The following is a 25,760-nucleotide window of genomic DNA, read 5'->3' on the forward strand; positions in this document are numbered from 1 at the left end:
TGCGGACATCCCAGTTGCCCGCCATTGTCAGCGGGATTGGGACTCCCCACGTCTTAAAATAGCCCATGCCTCAATAATTGAACAAAGCCCGAACGATTACGAACGTGCGCGCATACGCATACTGGCTGTTTCAGCGCCAGAGTCGGGCCACTGGCTGCAAGCTCTCCCATCGCGAGCGATCGGTACTATTCTGGATCCAAGTACCTTAAGGATAGCAATATGCTTAAGGCTTGGATCCAGAATATGTGCTCCGCATACCTGCATCTGTGGAAAGGACGTGGACCAGCTGGGCCGACACGGCCTCTCATGTTCCCGAAGCGCCGGCCGAATGTTCCGCCACGGCACAATTAACGATTTGGTTCGTCGCGCGCTTGTCACCGTCTCTGTGCCTGCGGTATTAGAACCCGTAGGCATGACAAGGGACGACGGCAAGCGGCCCGATGGAGCAACATTGGTGCCGTGGAAACTCGGAAGGACCCTGGTGTGGGACGCAACGTGTGTAGACACTTTTGCTCAGTCCCACATTCAGGGGACTCGCATTCAGGCCGGAGCTGCGGCTGACCAGGCCCAAATTCTCAAGCGCCGTAAATACTCGTCGTTGCTCAAAGACTACGAGTTTGCGGCGCTCGCAGTTGAGACTTTGGGTCCCTGGTCGGCCGATATGAAATCATTCATGGGGGCACTGTCGGCACGGCTGGTCGACACCACAGGGGACCCCAGGGCTGGCGCGTACCTCTGTCAACGTATCTCACTTGGGATACAAAGAGGTAACGCCGCCAGTGTCATGGGGTCCATGCCGCAAGCCGACCTACTGGAAGGGGTATTTTCCTTATGACTGGGTTATCACTGTAGGTAGGTAATTATTTTTATATGCATATAGGTATAGTTTGTTATGTAGTATTTACTTATTTTTAGATTTAACTTTAGTTTTAATGATATGTTTAACTAAGTATATTATATTAATGAACAACGAAACGGATGTGACATTTTCCTAGTCCACCAACGTCACCTAGTCATTTTATTTGGCAATAATTAGACTACATGCGAACAAACTTAGCCAGCGAAGCGATCACAACTACGTCGAGGCCGACTTTTTCTTATTTTATTTACGTTTATAAGAAATAAATTTTATGTATCGTAATAATTAATAATTCAAACTTATTAAATACTTAGTATAGTGCCAAGTTAGGTATATATCTTAGATATTTCTATTTCTTTGCCATACACCCGTTTCAATCAAACGTTGAGCTATTCCTTTATATTTAAGTATTAACTTTCATTGCGGATGTTAATTTGTTATCAAATTTATCAAATAACACGAATTTGCGGTCGGAAATCAATTTTAAGATAGTCATCTTTCTTATTATATCCATACTGCAATATTGTTTTTGAAACAAAATACTAACACATAACCAATGCCTAGGTACACATAAATAATGTTACCGAAGAAAATTATATAATGGTGGGAGAGGATTTAGGTAATGAATAGTTTTAAATAAGTTTTATCGAATTTAACAAAGGCATTTATATTTATAGTCAGCCAATAAACATAAAAATATCCATTAAATAAATTTACTTATTGCCATTTGAGTCAACTACTATTAATAATTTGATACATTTATCCCTATGGTTAGTCGTGACAATTGTATTCTACAATTGTCGCACCTGTCAGCGTGGTGAAACTAATAATTCTACATATGTAATATTTTGTGACAATTGTCGCACCTGTCACCTATATGAAATTGGGGCCAGGAGGTCCAAGGTCAACCTTACCACCTAATTCGCGCGAAAAATCTGCCTCTCTAAGGCGCTGAGGCGACTTTAGTGCCCAAACTAGGCAAGGTAGTACTTGCAAATGAAATAAATGAATTAAATGACGTGTGGTGACGGGTTAAGAATTTCACCACTTTTCACTTTTCTTTCAGTGGGTGTCGTAGATATCGACTGTGGGATATGGGTTAAATTGTTGCGAGAAGCTGACAACCTGTCACTGCAATGTCACAATTTGGATTTCTTTCAACCCCTTTTTGCCAAGAGTGGCACTGAAACTTAGTAGTTCATGTGCTCTGCCTACCCCTTTATGGGATACAGGCGTGATTATATGTTATATGTATGAATGAAATGAATAAATGAATGTAGTATACTCACCGCTTGTCCTGCTGTTCCCTCAGTTGCTGCTCTTTCGCGCTGAGGTCCTGGAATTGCTTCTGTTCCTGCTTCTGCAGCATTTTGATCTCGCGCAGTTCCTGCTTGCGAAGCGCGTGGTCGTCCCACGTGCGCCCGCTTTCCTCGTCGCCCCATATTACCTGGAAAACAGAGATACTTTACAATAACTAGCCACAATAAAGTGTCAAGTTGGCCATTGTTTTCAAAGTTGTCCACCCCACTTTTTTTTTTTGGATTTGGACATTTTTATGTGATTTCCATTCAGAATCGCGAGGTCTTTCAAACCTAATAGGAGAAAAAAACGTGCCCCAAGGTTTTTTCCCATTCCGTTACCATTTTTTCATACGTTTTGTATAGAGGTAACGGAACGTTTGAAAAATGTATGGAAATCTTGGGACATTTTTTTTTCTCCTATCAGGATCGAAAGAGCTCGCGATTCTGAGTATAAATCGCGTAAAAAATAAACATGTTACAAAAAAAGTGGGGTGGACAACACTTTGAAAAAACCCCCGACCGCGACCTAGTGGACCGATTTTCATGAAACATGGCTAAGAACACTCCCGACTAACACAGCTTTCAAACAAAAAAAACTAAATCGAAATCGGTTCATCCGTTCAGGAGCTACGATGCCACAGACAGACAGACAGACAGACAGACAGACAGACAGACGGACAGACAGACAGACAGACAGACAGACACGTCAAACTTATAACACCCCGTCGTTTTTGCGTCGGGGGTTAAAAAAGTGGCCCAAGTATCACATGAGGTTCAAGGAGTCAAATTTTTCGTTCTTTGCCTCCCACCTTCTGACGGTACGCATCTAAAACTTAGCCTTTTCTCTCATTCGTGTTCACATCTATTAGCATAGTTTGATCTTATGTGTAGTTCTTAAATTTGCTAGTAGTAACAAATAACATAAATGTAAGCTAATTAAGAAAAACAAATTGAATCTGTACAAGTACGGAAACATAAAAACCGTAACGTTAAACTTAGTAAGAACAGTTGGGATTCTCATATACGTAGATCTAAAATTACAATATATAAGTTAGTCTTATAAAAAGCGCTGGAAGCCTAGCGGTAAGTAAATGCGAAAAAGCGCTGGTAGCCTAGCGGTAAGTAGGTGCGACTTTCGTTTCGGAGGTCGCGGGTTCGTACCCCGGCTCGCACCAATGGGTTTTTCGGAATTTATGTGCGAAATGTCATTTGATATTTACCAGTCTCTTTTCGGTGAAGGAAAACATCGTGAGGAAACCGGACTAATTCCAATAAGGTCTAGTTTACCCTTCGGGTTGGAAGGTCAGATGGCTGTCGCTTTCGTAAAAACTAGTGCCTACTCCAAGTCTTGGGATTAGTTGTCAAAGCGGACCCCAGGCTCCCATGAGCCGTGGCAAATGCCGGGATAACGCAAGCAGGATGATTATGAAGTTTGTCTTATTTCTTATTCATTGGATAGCATTGTGGGAGAATCCACTCGGCAACCTAATACCATGTGAAGTATTGCTTTTGGATAAGTGGTAACTTACTTTGGAAGTGGTGGTGGTGACCATCACGCCATCGATCTCGAACTTTCTCGTGCGTTTCCTCGTCTTCTTCTTGAGGTTAGCCATGTGGATGTCTTCCTTCGACCTAGAAACAAATTTAAATGTTAAATGAACTTAGATACCTACGCGATACATGGAGACGATTTTTAATCACTATAAAATAATAATAAAAAAAATAATAAAAATCTTTTATTGTGCCAGAAAAGGTGCTTAAACTACTTACATTTTTATTTGTCATAACTATTCTATGGTAAAACTTAACTTATTAAACTAACACATTATTAAATGAGTAACTAAATGAAACTTATACCTATAAATAACAATATCGCGAACCTTAACAAAAAATCCACTGGAATGCGGCGGTCGCTAGGCCGAGTTAGGAGTAAACATGTAGTATACGCAGAAAGTGAAGATAAATTTTATAAGATCAATAATACTATTTAATTTAAGTATACAAGATAAACCCAGGATAGTGAAAAGAGGAAGATTCTTGACCTAATGAAGAATAATAGATCACATCATCATCATAATCATGTGTGGTGTGAATTATGAATTTACGGAAGAGATGTGTGCGTGTGTATGTGCGTGCGTGCGTGTGTGTGTGTGTGTGTGTGTGTGTGTGTGTGTGTGTGTGTGTGTGTGTGTGTGTGTGTGTGTGTGTGTGTGTGTGTGTGTGCGTGCGTGCGTGCGTGCGTGCGTGCGTGCGTGCGTGCGTGCGTGCGTGCGTGCGTGCGTGCGTGCGTGCGTGCGTGCGTGCGTGCGTGTGTGTGTGTGTGTGTGTGTGTGTGTGTGTGTGTGTGCGTGTGTGTGTGTGTGTTATACTAAGATTTCCAGCAACTTTTCTGTGTTGTCGTAAGTTAATTCTTGCAAATACTGTTTTAGTGACTTTTTTAATGTGTGTAAATTGAGTGATCGCAACTGAATTTGTTTACTTATTTTATTGTATAAAGTTGGGCCGAGTACATACGCGAATTTTTTTGAAAATTTAGTTTTATGCGACGGGATTATATAAACGATGTCGTTTCTCCTTCTCGTTTCCGACAAAGATGGAGTATTTTTGTGCTGTCTGGTTAGCAACTGCTTAATAAAAAGCTGTCTAACTGTGAGAACTAAGGTGTCCTGGTAAAGTGCTGTTGTTGGGTATTGAAATTTATTAAATGTTAGAACCTTAAGGACTGAACGCTGTGCTCTTTCAAGTGTAAGTATTGAAGTTTTTGACGCTCCTCCCCACACAGCAATACAGTAGGTGGTAACAGATTGACAAAGAGCGTAATAGATGGACAACAAAAGCTTCCTGTCACAGACATGCCTAAGGTTTTTAAAAATGAAAAATAAAATGTGTGAATTTCACACTGTGAAAGTTTACCAGGAAGAGTTTCACTTATATCTTTGTGCGAATGACTTGTCCTGCGTCCTTATAGGGCGAAAAAATGGGAACTTTTGTTACAAACACAAATGACACAAATATCATTATGAATAGGATAGCTATAGTTAGCCAAATTAATTCTTTTACTTTACAGATACTTGTTCCATAGAAGTTGTGCAGTTGGGTTTTTATTATAGCTGTAATTTCCCTTTCTTCCCATGGGTGTCGTAGAAGTCGACTGTTGTATATGGGTTAAATTATGGCGTAGGCGAGACTGGCAACCTGTCACTGCAATGTCACAATTTGGATTTCTTTCAACCCCTTTTTCCAAGAGTGGCACTGAAACTTAGTAGTTCATGTGCTCTGCCTACCCCTTTATGGGATACAGGCGTGAATATATGTATGTATATATGTAATATATAACTGAATGATTTCTATACGCTATTTAACGTGTTGAGCGTTCATACTTATCGTATTATAACATTGTCAATTAAACATACTGCCATACCTTTGTATCCTGTTGTTTGGCTGTCCATCTTGATTCTTTCTTCGGAGCACCACGTGTTCTTCTTGGTTGCCGTTTTCTAGCACTTGACTGTCTTGGTTCACTCTGTAAAATTAATACAAAATCAGTTTGGGCTTTTGTGACTTTATTATTAATAAATATAGGTACATTCAGCAGAGGGAGATAACGAACACATTAGAGGAGAAAATAATATGAGAATGATTCCGCGCGCTGGGGACCGATTTTCGAGTCTCACGCGTCCGAATTCAGAAAATTGTCACTGAAAATAATAAGCAACGGTGACCGTTTTCAACCGGTATTTTAGTGACAAAATCCCGTTTGTGAGATTCAAAAATCGTCCCCCTGGTAAGGTAACCAGATGACCTTCCGAGAATATCTGAATGAGGAGCATACCACGAGAATCTCCTTTACGAAATGCAATTCTTATAATACTGCACCGATAGCATTGTCGCGCGATAGACGATAAAACTTCAGACCATCCCTATCGCACTTACAAACAGTGTGAAAGGGACGGCCTGATGTTATATCATTTATCGCGCGACCATGATTGCCTGCCTGAAAATGCTAAGAAAGCGATTTTGTGTCACTCACTCCACCGACAAAGTTGCATTGTGCAACATTTCCTCGAGACGTCGCTCGTTTATTGAAACTTTATTGTGCAATTGAGAAAAAGTACAAATGGCAGACTTAATGCCTTAAGGCATTCTCTACCAGTCAACCATAGGGCAAAACAGAAATTCGCAAATGTGGGTGCAGTGAGAAAAATAATTTAGTTCGTTCGTTCTGTTTCGGTCCGTCATTTCTACGTCATACGAGTTGAGTCGAGTAGCGGGACGTAATTATAAAGTACCAGAGCGGGTCTCCAGAATAAGAGCGCAAATTGGTATTAGATGCCTGTGTAGTATAGTCGAAAACGAGACTCTCCACTATTTGCACCTAACGTGTGCTGGGTTTCTTTGGCTATCTGTGTAGGACCGAGATGTTCTAAAGAAGCTCACAATCACGAGGCGCATGGCAAGAAGCGAAGAAGTGGAAGCTTGGGTACACGTTGGGCAGACAGAATAACGTCTGTGACAAAGACCACTTTGCCAGCATGCACCGCCAGGATCGAGTGGCGTGTAGACAACTGGTGCTCTGCTATCTGGCGGGAGAGAATTACAGGCTTCTTTGGCCATTTGGCCAGACGAGATCCTGACCTTGAGAAGGCGTTGATCGTCAGACCAGTGGAGGGCCATCGTAAAAGAGCCGGATTACCCACGCGCTCTAGGGATCCTTTAGGAAGGCAAAAGATCGGCCTGCGTGGAGAGCACTGCAACGTACAGCGACTTATGGTGGTCACGACCCTCAGTCATGAGGTTTCGACGAAGAAGAGACAACTGGTGAAGAGTGTCTACATTCGTTACGTCCCTCAGCCATGAGGATACGATAAAGAAGAAGTATAGTATACATACATGATGCCGTTGTTGGGGTTGGAGTAGCGGCGAGAGTCGTGCGAATGCGAGGTGGCGAGAGAATCCGCGTCCGCCCCGCGGCTGTCCGATTGCCCTTCCTACTGAAACGCCAGATATTTTGAATAAGCTGCTTTAAAAATAGCAAGAAACGTAGCGGATTGGTTATACTCTTGGGTCGACACGATTGTTCCTAAATTTGACAAATTCTGCTTTCGTCAGCCATTCTTTATTCGTCACGATCGTCGATTTCTCAACTACGGTCAATTTCGTTGTTCATCCGTCTCGTTTTTTACTCGTCATAACCTTCTTTCGTCATGTTCGCTGTTAAATCTATGTTTTTCGTGTTTTTTCGTAGTCTTAGGTCGGTACAAACTTAGAATATGACTAAATTCGAAATGACGAAAAACAATTGAGTCGAAATAAGAAAAAGGTCAACAACTCATTATGGTCAAAGACGATAATGACTGCAGTCTAAGTTGACGAATGAAGAATGGCTGACGAAAGCAGAATCGGACAAATTTGGGATCGTGACGAAAAACGAACGTGTCGATCCAAGAGTATACCAGCGGATTGTACCAGTTGTCTATTGCCTTGAGCGGGCCTAATTGCTAATATTTTAAATCAAATATCTTATTTGCTAGAATATGGTAACAAGGTAGCTGGTAGGCCTCATGACTAAGTTTTCCATGCAAAATCAACTTCATCATCCTCCTTGCGTCACCCCGGCATTTGCCACGGCTCATAGGAGCCTGGGGTCCGCTTTGACAACTAATCCCAAGATTTGGCGTAGGCACTAGTTTTTACGAAAGCGACTGCCATCTAACCTTCCAACCCGAAGGGTTAACTAGACCTTATTGGAATTAGTCCAGTTTCCTCACGATGTTTTCCTTCGCGGAAAAGCGACTGGCAAATATCAAATGACATTTCGCACATAAATTCCGAAAAACTCATTGGTGCGAGCCGGGGTTCGAACCCGCGACCTCCGGAACGAAAGTCGCACGTACTTACCGCTAGGCTACCAGCGCTTATGCATAATCAACTTAACTGTAATAATTGTTTCAGCATTAACTTAGGGTTATAGTTATAGCCCACTGCTTAGGCGGCATACATGATTTACCGCTCAGATTTCTCCCTAGCTCCCAAGGCCTTGACCCAATGTAAATAAAAGACGAACAGCGGTCGCCTTCCACGAGTGTGTCATACATTAGATGGAATAATCAAAATGTCAATAATAAGAATTACCTTTCGAAACTGTCTGGACTGAGGCGCGCAACGCGAGACACGGGCGCCGCCGAGTCTCGCACTCGAGGTTCCTCACTGCCCACTGTCACCACTGACACATGTGATGTATCCTGCAACCACATAGGAACATGAACAATGAATCCATACTAATATTATAAATGGGAAAGAGTGGGTGTCTGTTCGTTTGTCCTTCTTTCACGGAAAAACGGAGCGACGAATTGACGTGATTTTTTAAGTGGAGATAGTTGAAAGGATGGAGAGTGACACAGGCTATTTTTGTCTCTTTCTAACCAACCACTTCCCTAAAATAGGGGGTGGACGTTTGTATGGACCATTCTGCAATTTTCGAACTTAAGAGGATACGATACCGAAGCACGAATTCAAATTTGAGATTTTTAGGTCTTTATCGCCGTCGCGCTGACGGGGGTGGCACCCACAGAGAGGCCCTGTGTGCGTGCACGCACACACCCGCGTCCGCCGCCGCGCCGGCGCAAGTACTTACTCGCGCTCAAGCGCTCTCTATATTTGTCTAGTTTCGGACTTCTGATGCATAATGTTTTGGACTCCATGAAGATATTAAGTGTACTGATTTGACTAAAATGCAAATTTGTAATGTTTTAAGGAATGGTAGAAACAATTCCTTATCTTATACATAATGTGATTATCTTAAAAGATGATTTCTTTTAAGATAGTCACATTGTTAGCGAAATAAAGTTATTCGGTATGTAAAAAGCTAAAACCTTTTCGATTTCAAAGAGAAGCCATATTATAGGAGTAGGTACGTACAATCAACCAATTAATCTGAATCCTAGGTCATAGGCCAATCTAGACCCTTTCACAGTAAAAGTAAAACTGACTTCTGTAGCAAATAAAGGACGGTGTCAATACGACAGGGTTCTAGAGTGGCCTAGGATTCTACATAATTGGTTGACAGTATCTCTAAAAATGTATGTGAATCTTATTCTTTTTTTTTTGCACATGTTTGACAGAAGTGACAGCGTAGGAAAATTTAACTAGGTAACAATTTGGTACCTATTATAGGTACTTACCAGACTCCGGATTATGTTCCAAGGTAATTAGAACTTTTTAGCAGAATTCTAACAAAAAATCTGCCAAACAAAATCTTATTGCATATGAAGCATAAGGACCTTTTTCAGATGGAAAGCTACATATGCATCTTATATTTCTAATTTTCTAGGGTTGTGTATACATATTACCTACCTAGCATTAGAAATACAAGGCTTAGCACAGAACAAGACCAACCATAAAAATGCTTAACTAATTTGCCAGCTAAATTTAAACCTAGGTATCGGTACTTAAACGTATAGATACTTTTGATATTTTTAACCGACTTCAAAAAAGGAGGAGGTTCTCAATTCGACTGAATGTTTTTTTTTTTTTTTTTTTTTTTTGTATGTATGTTACTCGATATCTCCGAGAATCGTGGATCGATTTTCAAAATTTTTTTTTTGATCGAACGGGTATAACCATGAGATGGTCCCATTGGGACCAAGTCAGGGTCTGATGATGGGATCTTGGAGAAATCGAGGGAACTCTTCAAATGTTATAGGCACATGTAAGGTTTTTAGTGTATTTTTCAAAGGTACACCAGTATTTACGCCTGACGGTAGTAATTTTATGTGGCTGAGCTGATGATGGAAGGTCAACTCCTCAATGGTTAGGAGTTAAAGGATAATTCTTTCACTACTGTACATGTATTCGGACTGATACATATAATATCAATAGGAACCACTAAAAATCAACAAATAAATAAACTTTTTAACAAAAAATAAAACCGCCTTCAAAAATAAGCGCGTTACAAAACACGGAGAAACTAAAAAGCCAAAAATAATAAACCTTTGAATTCAGATTTCTTATCGTATTGCAATAATCTAAACATCCAAATTATAAACAAATCAATTATTTTTGAAGGCGGGGCCAGCCTGCGTATGGTTGGGAGGGGCAAACAGGTCTGGTACCGACTTCAAAAATAATTGATTTGTTTATAATTTGGATGTTTAGATTATTGCAATACGATAAGAAATCTGAATTCAAAGGTTTATTATTTTTGGCTTTTTAGTTTCTCCGTGTTTTGTAACGCGCTTATTTTTGAAGGCGGTTTTATTTTTTGTTAAAAAGTTTTTATTATTTAACTTATTTATACTTACATATCAGCATTTCTGTTACCATAGAATTAAAACGTATATAACACTCATTTCATCTACCAACTAAGGGCATCTGTAATCTACATACAAATAAGGCCCGGTTAAAAGTCTCGAAATGTTATGTACATTTTATAATTAGATAAGTGTAAATGGGTCAAAAAATTGGGTCCATGTGCAATTGTGCATTAAGTAGGTGCACTTTTCCCAAATTGCTGCATGTATGAAATAAGGCCCATCAGTAACTTAACAAAAAATAAGGTATTTCTTACATACCGAATTAAGCGTAATTGTGTCGCTTAACTTCAAACCTGGATAAATCCATTCTGCTACAAGGTTAATATATATTTTTTATATATTCAATCTTAAAGCAGAATGGATTTAAGTACCCAAGTTTGAAACTAAGCGACACAATTGATAGTATGTATCTAGGAGATATTTTCTTTACAAAATCGTATTATTCAAGAGCGCTATGATAAACGCACGTCGAAATAAAGTAAAATTGACAATATTTACCGATGAGATTGTGCTCTGTGTGTAATGGTAAACATTAATAATATGAAAAGTAATTGTTTCAGTCAGAGCATCTTCACTCGTCAATTTCGTCTTACTCTTTAGTTGTGAAACATGGGTGACAAAGGACGGTCGCCGGAAGGAAAAGAATAAAAATATATGGATACCTATATATATTATAATATTTATCCCGTAGGACAGCAGGTTACTTCAAAGTACTTTAATTAACTACCTAATTTTAATGTTGTCTTCGGTTCCCGTCGTCGTTCGTCGTTCGTCGAATCCCGGTAAGGGTATTTATTTGTGTGATGAGCACAGATATTTGTTCCTGAGTCATGGATGTTTTCTATGTATATAAGTATGTATTTATCTATTTAAGTATGGTTTTGTATTTATCTATGGGATATGGGTTAAATTGTGGCGTAGGCGAGAGGCTGGCAACCTGTCACTGCAATGTCACAGTTTCGTTTTCTTTCAACCCCTTATTTGCCAAGAGTGGCACTGAATCTTTAGTAGTTTCATGTGTTCTGCCTACCCCTTTAATCCCTTTATGGGATACAGGCGTGATTGTATGTATGTATGTTATCTATTTAAGTATGTATTATTTATTTATTTATTTATTAGTAAAAACATGTTTACATGACATTACAGTAAAACCAATGCGTCACGAAACTTAGATAACAAAAAAGAAAAAAAAACAGTAAGTAAGAACATGAAATAAAAAACAAACAATAAAGTTTAAAACTAAACAATTTATTTGGGCGATGACGTAACAGCGTGGCTCCTTTGCGTCGTTTGCCCCGGTGTAGGATTCGGCAAGTTGCCCCGGAATCGCCGAAAAACCACATCTTTCGGCCAGAAGTCTGCGCTCGCGATGGTGTCCTACGCTATATCGTCGCCTAGCACCCACAGTACAAGCTTTGCTTAGTTTGGGGCTAAATTGATCTGTGTAAGTTATCCCCAATATTTATTTAATTATTTAATTACTTACATAATCATAATGTAATGAAATGTGCATTTTTTCGTGGTTACCAACATGCATACCAACCATAAAAATGCTTAACTAATTTGCCAGCTAAATTTAAAGTTTAAACCTAGGCTATTTAAACGTATAGATACTTTATATACTTTTATTATTTAGATCTTATTTATACTTTTCGGCAAAGCATTTTTGTTACCGCAGAATTAAAACGGCATGTAATGTCAATGCAAGACCCTTTAACTCGCAGTGTCAAGTATACTTAACACGAGATTCAAAAAATTATTGCAACGTAATTTTCACTTTATTTCAGTACTTTTATGAATAAAATAATAGTGTAAACCCTAACGTATCTTCGACAAGTGAAATCATTGCCCAGGCGTATATATTTCGAAAGTTATTGTCAGGATCACGAAGTGACAGCAATCAGCCTTGGGACACTAGAAAATTATAAATTTCTAAAAAATATTTATAACAAAGATATTTATTTACACACCATTACAATGTGTTCTTAGGTATATTTTCTTTATGTTATTATAAATTTCTAACAATATAGACGCCCAATGAACACTAGACAGAGCTACAAATATGCGTGTTAAGTATGCTTAGCTTTGCGAGATTCTTAGAAATGTACTTATTGGTACGCATGTTAAGTATACTTAGCATTGCGCCACTATGAACAAAGTAGATTATTGTTAGGCTGTTAAGTAATTTTAACATTGCGAAGATAAAGTTACCATGAGTGAAGACGTATCATATATACATTTTTATGTTTGTTTCGATATAATCTATATATTTGTAATGTGTTTTATATATTGACACTGTGCGTGGGTGTTTTTTGAATGATGCATGTGTTTTTGTCTGGTTTTTGACCTTATAGCAAAATAAAATGGGGAATTGAAGAACTTCTGGAGTTCGAGCCTTTAGAGTAACACCCCCTTATCTGGCAGCAATAATGAAGAAGAGCATATAAATCAATCTGACATTTCAATTGCGAGATCAGACAAGATACCATACCATAATTATGTTCTTAAAGGACTAAATTTAGTTCAGATGATGAAGTCAAGCACCTTGTCTCCTCTTTTTCTCAGGTGAAAAAACGACTTTAACCCTGTAATTTGAGAACTACCCTAATAAATCTCATTGCCAGTGTTTAAATGATCAACTTTTCTATCACTACGAACACTTTCTGCCGACAAAGACCAAGAACATAAACACTCAAAGCGATTTTACTGACACTCTTTTTCAGTGACAGAATACGAGGCAGACATCAATGTTTCCCGAAAAACAAAACAAAGAAATGAGGCTTTTAAAGTTTTTTGTATTTGTACGTGCTGGCGTATCTGATATTTTCAATGTTTCACTGAATGGTTGCTGTATCGGAAACAAGCCGCTGCTACGGAAAATACCATGCCCCTAAAGAAATTTAGATTACAACTAGCAGTCATAATCATCCTTGACCTATCGTGGTTTATGGCATCAACTAATCTCAATGATTGGTATAAGCATTAACTTTTAGAAAACCAGACTAGACTTTATTGGGATTAATTCGGTTTCCTTAAAATGTTTTTTGTTCAGCGTAAAGCGACCAGCTAATATCAAATGATTATGTCTCCGCGACTTCCAGATTCAAATAAATTCGCACGTTCTTACCGCTAGGCTTTACCGATATTACAACTAGCAATTAAGCTGATAAAACACAGGGCTAAGCCTAACCAATTGCATTTGTTAGAAAGGCAAACGGTAGTTCCTAGACTTTCAAGAAAGACACATTCAGGAAACCGAACTAATCCCAACTAGCCCTAGTTTACCGTCTGGAGTGGAAGCACAGGCATTCGCTTTCATGAAACTAGCGTCTACGCCAAAACCTGTGATTGGTTGCCAAAAACGGACTCCAGGCTTTCAAGAGCCGTGGCAAAATGCTGGAATAATGCAAAAAAGACACGAGTTTTATGATTTATAGTTCAGAAGGTACGATGGTACATGACGTGACTCTTGCTGGTGTATATCTTTTACGGTGCATGTAGGTATTGCAAAGTTGGAAAAAAAAACATTTAGGGTTCAAATTGCAAATTAAGATTATGCCTCGTATCAAACCCAGGTAAGTTGACAGCTCTTTTGATGGCACAAACTCCACAAGTGTCATTTACACGTCAAACTTCAATGAAATTATGACGGTTACTTCACCCTTAAACATGTGGAGCTATCAAAACTACTGCCAACTTAGCTTAGTCTGACTCTGGAAGTGAATATAAATTGTATTTCGACGTTTTAAGTTACTCCATAAATACTTTTAACATAAAAACTCATTTTTTTTTAAATTAGTTATCTCTCTAATCCGTTCGCAATGTCAAGAATACTGAACATTGGTTATCAAAAGTTATTTGCTGAAAGTTGGGCAATGTCAAGTATTCTTAGCATATGTTTTCTAAAACATAACACACAAAATATTTTTTTTATTATTTTTCTGTGGTTTATATTACCCCTAAGAACTCATTTATGTGCTTGAAACCAGAAAAAAATAGAAAAAAATTTTTGAGCGTTAAAGGGTTAAGTTTCGAAATGTTATGTACATTTTATAACTTGATAAGTGTAAATGGTTCAAAAATTTCGTGCAGTAAGTAAAAAAGTAAAAAGTAAGTATTATTAAACAGAAAAACTATAGGTCTTATTTGATGCAGGTATGAAATAAGGCCCATGCCGCCCATGTGTCCACATGTTCACAACCTTCGATACCCAAGAAGTAGCGCTGCGGAAATAGAGATGGATCGGATATAATCTTCAAAGATGAGCTATCAACAGCGCCAGTATTTGAGTGGTGGCCTCAGAGTGGAAGGCGACCCCGCAAACGCCCAGTACTTATGATACACAATACACATAAACACAATACATTATAATATTTATTGCCCCGTAGGACAGCAGGCTACCCCACACTACTTTAATTAAGTACCTAATTTTGTCCCTTTAAACTTAATATGAAATAAAGTCTGCCTATCTTGACCACATTGACCTTGACGCACTGCTTGTTAAGACTTGAACCCCTCTAATTTAGAGTACCATATCCTAAATGCATAGTCCTGAATAAATGGGTTTTAGACGACAGACCGTAGTATAAATACTTATCACAAAAATTGATGATTGAATTCATGAACACAATGTTTACACAAAGTTATAAAACTTAAGAAGCGAGCGATGGGCCTTATTTAGAGAAGTAACTATTTAGGGCATTTTTTGATTCTATGTCTGCGAAGAAAATATACAAAACGGCATGATTGATAAAACTTAGAAGAAATTTAAGCACTGGGCCTTATTAAGGGCAGGTATTGGTACCAACCTGAACAAACTATGTATTACTAAATAAGGCCCATCGTTTTTTTAAATATTTTAAAACATGACTTAAATTATTAATATTATGTCTGTTTTTATTGTGTGTAAATAAGTACATATAATATGACTAATATAACTACTTACCTAATTGGTGTTCGGAAGAATAGTAATAAATAAACAATGATGACCGAATACCAAATTTTCGGCAAAATGGCTGAAAAGACCGAATACCAAATAGTTGCCTAATATTCGTGGAATCTATCGTAAAATACAGCATAACTTTATAATTGTTACTAGTAAACCAATGACGAGAAAAGTTATGCATGTATAAAATAAACCTATACCTGTATGCAATTGTTACGTACCTATACTTATAAAAATATGGACTTAGTATTTCCACAGAATATATAATACAGATTCAAACTTTCACGATTTTTACACATATTTAAAATTGCAAACGGGACTTAATCGCGTATTTACTATGTTTTAAACACTAACCTCCGACGTTTCAAGGACGGCATTGTCCCCGTGGTCTCGGAGCAGACTGGTCTTTTTTGGACCACCAATTTTAAATATGAACATATAATAGTACGTATTTCTAACTAAAAAGTTCGTCAAACACGGTATGTCGATATTTCGACGTAGTATATCGATAACTTTTCACATCACTAGATTATCGACATTAGATGTCGAGTATTTCCCATCACTTTATTTCAGTGTACGTATATAAAAACTTAGCCCCGCCCCTAAATTTGGTGCGATAGGGACAACTGCAGCTCAGGCGCGAAATCCCGCGTAAAAACTGCAAAAATCGAGGTTCCGCTCTCGACTGTTTCCTCCTCCAAAACTTAACCAATCGTTACGAAATTTGGAAATCAGAATGACAAGGAAATTATCTGTGTCGGACCGTTTCGTTTTTTTGGATAATTGATCTCAGTTTTGAATACCACGCCTTTCTTTCTGGCAAATTCAATTAAGCCGTTTTGACCAACTTTGAGAGGCTCTAATTCCTTTTAAAACAAAAATATCAAAAAAAGCAAAACGGTCCGACACAGATATTGATAATAAAAGTCTGTGTTGAAAAAACCATTGATCTAGCTTCAAAAACCAGAGAGGAAACAGGCGAGAGCGTTTGTATGGAGAAATGAGGGGTATCGTAGCGTCTTAACGCGAGCGAAGCCGAGGGCGAAAGCTAGTATAGATATACATAGATACAATTAGAACATCAGTCATGGACGTAACTAAGAGGAGATTAGGACACGGGGTTTCACATTTTAGAGCTGTTCCACACGCTTGTCTGTGTGACAAACACCACCGACCACAAATACGGCACTATCACGCTTGGCAAAACGTGTCAATTTGTCAAACACTTTGATTACATGTTTAAAGTCACTCAAGTCGAACGCGATTAATTAACATCAGTTTTCTGTGATCACGACCAGTGCAACTCTAATCGGTTAGCATCAGAAAAAAGTTAAATTATGTGTTGGGAAACTGTAATTCCATAGAGTCAGTTACACACTAAAAGTTTAAGAAATGTCACAAGAGATGTCGCTGTACCAAGTGTAGAAATTTCTACATCGTGCTATCGTTAGTTTTATAAGGATTGTATAATAAGGGATTGGGATTTGGCACTGGCTTCATTTTTAACTGGTTGTTAAATTCATTCCTTTACTATGTAAAGTGCATTCTTTTTGAAGGTTTTGTGAGTACATAAAAATGCGGGAACTTAAGGAATTGTTATACATACATATAATCACGCCTGTATCCCATAAAGGGGTAGGCAGAGCACACGAACTACAGATGTAGCGCGAAAAGGGTTTCCTTCGGAAACGTTCGTATTTGTCATGCTAGTTCAGTCAATGTCAGTAAATCTTGTACTGACACTGACTGAAACAGCATGACACGTTCGTACGTTTCCGTAACAATGCGAGGCAAATCTTTCCGCACTACATCTGTATTAAGTTTCAGTGCCACTTTTGGCAAAAAGGGGTTAAAAGAACAGGTTGCCAGCCTCTCGTCTACACCATAATTTAACCCATATCCCACAGTCGACTTCTACGGCACCCACGGGAAGAAAGGGGGTGGTGAAATTCTTAACTCGTCACCACACGGGAACTAAGAACTGTTATAACTTTTTGATTTGTTCAAAAAACCGATACCGACGTCGATCACCGGCAAAAAGAAATTGAAAACAGGCAAATACCACGCACGTTCGTATATGTTGGTTGTTTGGTGTTATTTGTTTGTTTCCTTACGGACTGAGGAAGTGTCTATAAAAACTTGGCTACTAATTCGACGGAATACTCACGTTGATGTTTACATTGTTGACGCTGTCGTCGAAGACGCCTGAGTCGCCGGCAGCGCCGGGGCTCAATATCAACACTTCGCTGCTGTCCAATCGGCGTCCTCGAGTTTTTTCTGTAAATAATAATAAACTCAAGTTGCCTGCGACAAAAACTCACACTCTATACAAAATTTGTTTGTATGTGTTATGTTCTCAAAACTCCTACAGATGTTTGAATTTGAACTACTTTACGTGTTGTGATCACGTGCTTTTGCCTTGTATGGCAGCTATTTCAATCAAATCCGTAAAGCTCGAGAAGCTACTGCCAGTTGGTTAACCAAGTCATGAAAGGTTGTCAGACACAACTTCGCTTTCTTAGCGTCTTCAGAAGTATTAGAAGAATTGCATGTCGTAAGCGACATTCTCGTGGAATACCCCTATTACAGTCACTGCAGCTTCGCAATATTTCAGAAATATTGAGGACTTAAAAAGATAATCTAGAGTATAAAAAGATAATGCACAAGACACACACATTTCTTTGCAATAGATACAGAAGTAACACTACTTCTAACAACAGTGGTTTAAAGAGTCTGGCAAGTTATTACAGAAGTCAAATGTATTACCTATGAGTTATAGTCGATGACCAACCTGATCGGTAATGGACATCATTGATATCAAAGAGGATCGAGTATTAGAGAGTTACTGTCGAAGTAAAATGTGTAATCACAGTGCATAGACTGCCATCTCTTGACACAGGCTTAAAACTTTAGAACCTCAGTTTTGACAATTTGGCTTATATCCACTAGAAGAAACAAGTTCATCTATTTGTATAGGGGCCGAGCGTGTCAAATTTTGTACTGAAGTTGTTTCTTGCCTGTAATTTTAAATATGTCTCAGGCTCTTGATTGTTCATAATTTTTGTGTTGTTGCAATTGAATATCACGTAACGAGGCATTTTTTATGTTTTGATTGACTTCAACTTACAAAACTTGACGCCCGAAAGCTGCAAGCTGCGATTAAAGACGGACAACTCAGTGGATTTCACTGAGTTCATTTGACACGCTAAGTAGATACGTTTGCTTGATCTATGGTATATATGACATCTGTGCTTATATCATTAGCTTGTCGTTTCATAATGAGGTACGTTTTTTTCTTAGACTTTATCTGTCTATTTGGAGTTATATATGTCTTCGATTGATATTAAATCAGCGGAGATCAAGGGCCCATTTCTCAACACTTAAAGCTACAGGTCACACGCGGAAGTCTCTTTCCAACTTGTCATATTACACATTGATTACCGCTTGTAAATTGTAACTTGTAGCTTCAAGAAATGGACCTCAGACAGTAGTTACCTGTGTACGAGTTGGTGCAATCTAAAGAGTCTAGTGAAGACGGAGCGAAGCAGTCATCATCGGACGAAGAGCCAGCGCCAACTATGACCACTTCGTCGGCGATAGGCGGCGTCGTTGAAATTGTGACGGCGTTGGGCGGGAGCTGCAGGCAAATTATTGTAAGATAAATAAAACACGAATTAAGTGCGCTGAGGAACTGTACAACCTTGTTCCTCCGTCCCCATTTCACCATAGGACCACCAGACAAGCGGCAATGCGGCATCGCTTCACGGTTAGTATTCCAAAAATACGCACTAAGCGTTTCGCTTCAACATTTCTTTTGCGAACCGCCAAGGAGTGGAATGCCCTGCTTGGGGTCTGTGTTTCCGCATGAGTACAATCCAGGTCTCTTTAAAGCGAGAGTGAATGAGTATCTCATAGATAAGCGTGCTCCACCGTAGGCCGCATCATCACTTACCATCAGGTGTGATCGTGGTCAAACGTCTACCTATTCATACTAAAATAATTTTTAAGAAAAAAAAACCGCCTTCCTTTGGGGTTCTGGTGATAAATACTTTCAAATGTTGGATTATGTTATCAATTCGTCTGTATATTTTTTAATGTTTGTTATTCGATATCTCCGTCATTTCTAAACCAATTTTGAAATTTGGATGATTCTGAAGTACTTACAGATGAGAATGATTATCAGAACGGAACTCTAACCAGGGGCGGCTCACTCTTCATCAGCAGTTCCACTGCACCAAATGTCACTGTTCTGGACGTAAGTGCATGCCGTTCTTATAAAAATACCAAAGTCACTATAAGTGTGCCGTTCAGTTCCACTACACCAAATGTCACTGTTCCGTACGTAAATGCATGCCGTTCCTTTAAAAACACAAAAATCACCATATGTATGCCTTTCAGATTTGAGGAGTTCCCTCGATTTCTCCAGGGTCCCATCATCAGAACTGGGTTCTGAGAAAAATGGGACCAATCTGTATAAATATACATTCAATAAAAAAAAAATTCAAAATCAGTCCAGTAACGATGGAGATATCGAGGAACAAACATTTAAAAAAAAATACTGACGAATTGAGAACCCCTTCCCTTGAGATTTGGAAGGCGGTTAAAAAGACTAGCACCGGTGTGGTCAGGTGCAGTATACTCACGGGCGCGTTAGCGGCGAGCACCGGCGGGTGTGTGGTGGTGACGGTGACGAGGCCGGCGGGCGTGGCCGCCAGCGAGTTGGGCTCCACGGGCTCCACCACGAGCGAGACTCGCTCGCTCACGGCGACTAGCACTGGTGTGGTCAGGTGCAGTATACTCACGGGCGCGTTAGCGGCGAGCACCGGCGGGTGTGTGGTGGTGACGGTGACGAGGCCGGCGGGCGTGGCCGCCAGCGAGTTGGGCTCCACGGGCTCCACCACGAGCGAGACTCGCTCGCTCACGGCGACTAGCACTGGTGTGGTCAGGTGCAGTATACTCACGGGCGCGTTAGCGGCGAGCACCGGCGGGTGTGTGGTGGTGACGGTGACGAGGCCGGCGGGCGTGGCCGCCAGCGAGTTGGGCTCCACGGGCTCCACCACGAGCGAGACTCGCTCGCTCACGGCGACTAGCACTGGTGTGGTCAGGTGCAGTATACTCACGGGCGCGTTAGCGGCGAGCACCGGCGGGTGTGTGGTGGTGACGGTGACGAGGCCGGCGGGCGTGGCCGCCAGCGAGTTGGGCTCCACGGGCTCCACCACGAGCGAGACTCGCTCGCTCACGGCGACTAGCACTGGTGTGGTCAGGTGCAGTATACTCACGGGCGCGTTAGCGACGAGCACCGGCGGGTGTGTGGTGGTGACGGTGACGAGGCCGGCGGGCGTGGCCGCCAGCGAGTTGGGCTCCACGGGCTCCACCACGAGCGAGACTCGCTCGCTCACGGCGACTAGCACTGGTGTGGTCAGGTGCAGTATACTCACGGGCGCGTTAGCGGCGAGCACCGGCGGGTGTGTGGTGGTGACGGTGACGAGGCCGGCGGGCGTGGCCGCCAGCGAGTTGGGCTCCACGGGCTCCACCACGAGCGAGACTCGCTCGCTCACGGCGACTAGCACTGGTGTGGTCAGGTGCAGTATACTCACGGGCGCGTTAGCGGCGAGCACCGGCGGGTGTGTGGTGGTGACGGTGACGAGGCCGGCGGGCGTGGCCGCCAGCGAGTTGGGCTCCACGGGCTCCACCACGAGCGAGACTCGCTCGCTCACGGCGACTAGCACTGGTGTGGTCAGGTGCAGTATACTCACGGGCGCGTTAGCGGCGAGCACCGGCGGGTGTGTGGTGGTGACGGTGACGAGGCCGGCGGGCGTGGCCGCCAGCGAGTTGGGCTCCACGGGCTCCACCACGAGCGAGACTCGCTCGCTCACGGCGACTAGCACTGGTGTGGTCAGGTGCAGTATACTCACGGGCGCGTTAGCGGCGAGCACCGGCGGGTCTGTGGTGGTGACGGTGACGAGGCCGGCGGGCGTGGCCGCCAGCGAGTTGGGCTCCACGGGCTCCACCACGAGCGAGACTCGCTCGCTCACGGCGACTAGCACTGGTGTGGTCAGGTGCAGTATACTCACGGGCGCGTTAGCGGCGAGCACCGGCGGGTGTGTGGTGGTGACGGTGACGAGGCCGGCGGGCGTGGCCGCCAGCGAGTTGGGCTCCACGGGCTCCACCACGAGCGAGACTCGCTCGCTCACGGCGACTAGCACTGGTGTGGTCAGGTGCAGTATACTCACGGGCGCGTTAGCGGCGAGCACCGGCGGGTGTGTGGTGGTGACGGTGACGAGGCCGGCGGGCGTGGCCGCCAGCGAGTTGGGCTCCACGGGCTCCACCACGAGCGAGACTCGCTCGCTCACGGCGACTAGCACTGGTGTGGTCAGGTGCAGTATACTCACGGGCGCGTTAGCGGCGAGCACCGGCGGGTGTGTGGTGGTGACGGTGACGAGGCCGGCGGGCGTGGCCGCCAGCGAGTTGGGCTCCACGGGCTCCACCACGAGCGAGACTCGCTCGCTCACGGCGACTAGCACTGGGTGCAGTATACTCACGGGCGCGTTAGCGGCGAGCACGGGCGGGTGTGTGGTGGTGACGGTGACGAGGCCGGCGGGCGTGGCCGCCAGCGAGTTGGGCTCCACGGGCTCCACCACGAGCGAGACTCGCTCGCTCACGGCGACCAGCACCGGCGTGGCCACGGTCACCACTTGCTGGGCGACGGCGGGGACTGGCGGCGCTGATGGCTTGTGCGGCTCTTTGGGTTGTGGCGGCTGGAACGAGACTGAATTGAAGGGAGTGTCCACACCGAGCGAGCGACAAGGCGTATTAATGATTGAGTGGTAAATGGAAAATTTAGATATGCGAGTGTTGCCTTGACCAAGGCATGTCTACATTGTCTACACTGAAGAACATTAGGCATCCATACTAATATTATAAATGGGAAAGTGTGTGTGTCTGTTTGTTTGTCCGTCCTTCACGGGAAAACGGAGCGACGAATTGTCGTGATTTTTTAAGTGGAGATAGTTGAAGGGATGTAGAGTGACATAGGCTACTTTTTGTCTCTTTCTAACGCGAGCGAAGCCGCGGTCAAAAGCTAGTATTTAATAAATACAAAATAACAACAATAGGCTAGTTTCCTATACTTAAAATAAAATATTTTATGCAGTGCACGAAATAAAGCACCGCACAATTAAAAGAAACGTATACAGTAGTTATGTTTAAACATAATTTCTATTTAATAAGTCAAAGAGAAAGATATAAAGTAAAGGAATTGACCGTGACAGCACTCCTCAGTATTTCATAGTAATTCCATATTAGCAAATCGTTTTGACAGTTCTTAAAAAGAAGCTGATTTGACTAGTGGGAAACTAGCCTACTGACATATTAAATATGCAGAAACGGGTCACACGTGTATAAAAGACGAAGATTGCTCGACATGTTTCACTCCAAAACGAAGAGCATTCTCATTGAGCGCACGCAAATAAAATAATTGCTTGAAGTTGATTAAAAATCAGAGATTATTTACATTTAAGTAAGGTTGTGAAATCAATCATTGTATAATTGTTTGTCCTTAACCCTTATTTTGACACGACTCTTAGTATGAAAGATACACATCCTAAATGTGTAAATCATTTAAAAACTCACCGTAACAGGCCTAATTTCCACAGCATTCGTCTCTATACTCTTACTTTCCTCCCTCTGCCGTTCTCTACTCTTCTCCCTCTCTTCTCTTCTACTCTCAATCTCCACAACCGCCTTCTCAACCGAATTCGTTCTAGAATACTTCTTCCCTTCACTAGAGTTTGTCCTGATGTACTTCTTTCCTTCTGTGCTGGAATCACTGACTATGGAGCTGGGTCTGCTCTTATTTCTAACTTCTTTTTCGTTCTGTTCTGTTCTGGGAGGTTCTTTTTCTGGGCTCGGCTCGGGTTTCGGTTTGTCTTTTGTTTCTTTCTTTTCTGGTGTTTTCTGTTTTTCTTCGACCACTTTCTCCGCTTCTCGACACACCTAGAAGAATAAGTTTTGAGTATTACAAGTTTAAGCCCAGTGGCCCGTTCTCGAAAGGCATAAGCCTTGTATTACAAGTGTGTTTCCATGACAACCCATACGATTTGACAGTTCGCGCAACGGGCCCCAGGGGTCCATTTCTCGAAGCTACAAGTTACAATTTACAAGTGGTTGTCAATGTCTAATATGACAAGTTGGAAAGAGACTTTCGCTTGTAACTTTCAGTTTTGAGAAATGGGCCCCAGACCCTTTAGCACAACTTGCCTTGTCGCGCGCGAGTCCATACATCAAGCTCGACTTCAAGTACTCGCGCGCGACAAGGCAAGTTGTGCTAGAGAGGCCGATATGATATACATATCGGGTTGAAATGCAGTGTATACGTTGTCAAGGTACAAATAAAATATGAATATTTTTGACTTAGAGAGGTATTTAAACTGATTTAAATTCTTAATAAGATTTTGCTGTGGAATATATGAAGTCGGTTTTGTGTGTTTATACAGAAGGGAACGGATTTGATTTTAGGACACAGTTGTAAATTGAAATGTCAAGTAAGGGTCCCCTCACATTTAGCGTCTCGCGAGCGTAGCGTCGGGCGAACTGTATGAACGCGAGACGCTAGATGTGGGGGACCTTAAGGTGTGTTCTACTAGGTGACCTGTGGCCCGTTTCTCGAAAGGTACAAGCCTTGTATTACAAGTGCGCGAACTGTCAAATCGTATGGGTTGTCATGGAAACACACTTGTAATACAAGGCTTGTACCTTTCGAGAAACGGGCCACTGGTCGTCCGCAGCGGCGGCGTGGGGGTCGTAGCGGGGGCTGCAGCTTGAGCGTGAGTGGCAGCGGGGCTTTTTACTTTAGTTTGATCTTACGATACTGGCATGTAGACTTGTAGGTGCGGACAGTGTTGTAGGTTACCTGGTCCACGAGCAGTTCTCCGGCGGCGTGCTGCGGCGGCGGCGGCGCGGGGGGTTTTCTTGGCGCGGCGGGGGCGGGGACTGCGGCGGGCGCGGGCGCGGGGGCGGGCGCGGGCGCGGGGGAGGCGGGCGGGGACGCGCCCGGCGGTAGAGGCGCGGGGCCTTTCTCTTTCTTTGGGGCCTAAGGAACAAACAGTGTGTTATTACAATTTTGTTATTTAGATAAATAGAGCAGGCTCCAAGGGGATGTTCGTTTGCAAAAATAGCGCACCTCATTCTGACTTCAGATATATATTTTATAGATCCCGGACACCATATAAACACATGTTGCCAACCAGTTTTGTGGTCCCCTTCCCTGCACCCCGGCAATCAAAAATCGCATACAAAGAAAAAAAATTTTTTCATCAAACCATGCCGTGTGGGGTATCAAATAAAAGGGCTTACTGAGTAGTTCACGAATATATAGCATACTATAACATTTATTACACTTCCTCTAAGAATTTTTTTGAAAGTTTACTAAAATGCTCGATTTTCGAGTTAACTTTAAACCACTATTGCTTGAGAAGTTATGAATCTATTTTAATCATTATTATTTTAAATGACTAACAACAACGAATAACGCAAACGAACATCCCCTTGGAGCCTGCTCTAAAATGATGCCAGTGTGTAAATTGACAACCGATATTACGCATTTTTAGCAAATATTCCAATCGGCCTAGCTGGTTGTACCAGCATAATCGTTGGCCAAAGTATTTTTGCAGATAACAGTTGCTGCAACTATAGCCTCGTAACGCCCACCATACAAAAAATTTGCTAGAGAATTTGATTCCAATTGCATTTTTAAATGAGTTGAGTTTCATTTGTTCGAAAAGTTTTAGAGACAAAAGAATTGCTACTTTATTTATTCACATGAAAGTTAAAATTCTATTGAACCCGCATCTCATTGCACATTGAGCGGCAAAGAGGATAGAGGTATCTTGAAGAAGCAGTCTACGGCTTACATCGGCTGTGATGGCAATTGTACTCACACATTTCCTGTCTGTGTGGTGTTGTCATTGGCGACATCAACCAAGCTAACCATTAGTTCGAGCAAATAGAGCGATAGACCCCTGGTTTACTGTAAGCGAGCACATGATCAATGATCAGGATCATCTATAAGGGGTCTCCTTGGCGTCAGCGGTAGCGGCCGGTAGAGGCGCGGGCGGCGAATTCGGACGACGGCAACGCGAGCCTTGCAGTAAATACAGGTAAATGTCATAGCGATCGGTAATTCTATCGAGAATACCTGTAGCAGTATGTAGCAGCATTATACCACAGAATATACAGGGTGATTCATGAGTCGTGAGCAGGAGTGAACAGGGTACTGGGGAGGGTCACACTGAGCAACTTTCATAATGGGGCAACACTAAATTGTGATATTTTTTTTTCTTAAC

At 42.0% G+C, this 25,760-nt stretch overlaps 1 protein-coding gene across 1 annotated transcript in view; it reads right to left on the minus strand.

Annotated features, from left to right (window-relative positions):
- Positions 1 to 25,760, minus strand: part of LOC125240113 — a 99,090-nt gene that overhangs the window by 15,818 nt on the left and 57,512 nt on the right. Inside the window, 12 exon segments of the mRNA XM_048147959.1 lie at positions 2,149 to 2,306; positions 3,690 to 3,792; positions 5,582 to 5,683; positions 7,051 to 7,148; positions 8,059 to 8,074; positions 8,293 to 8,402; positions 17,585 to 17,694; positions 18,913 to 19,054; positions 20,061 to 21,905; positions 22,056 to 22,175; positions 23,050 to 23,412; positions 24,329 to 24,508. Of these exon segments, the coding sequence (XP_048003916.1) occupies positions 2,149 to 2,306; positions 3,690 to 3,792; positions 5,582 to 5,683; positions 7,051 to 7,148; positions 8,059 to 8,074; positions 8,293 to 8,402; positions 17,585 to 17,694; positions 18,913 to 19,054; positions 20,061 to 21,905; positions 22,056 to 22,175; positions 23,050 to 23,412; positions 24,329 to 24,508 (3,347 nt within the window).

This window comes from Leguminivora glycinivorella, chromosome 26 (assembly GCF_023078275.1).
Source record: "Leguminivora glycinivorella isolate SPB_JAAS2020 chromosome 26, LegGlyc_1.1, whole genome shotgun sequence".
Taxonomy (NCBI): Eukaryota; Metazoa; Arthropoda; class Insecta; order Lepidoptera; family Tortricidae; genus Leguminivora; species Leguminivora glycinivorella.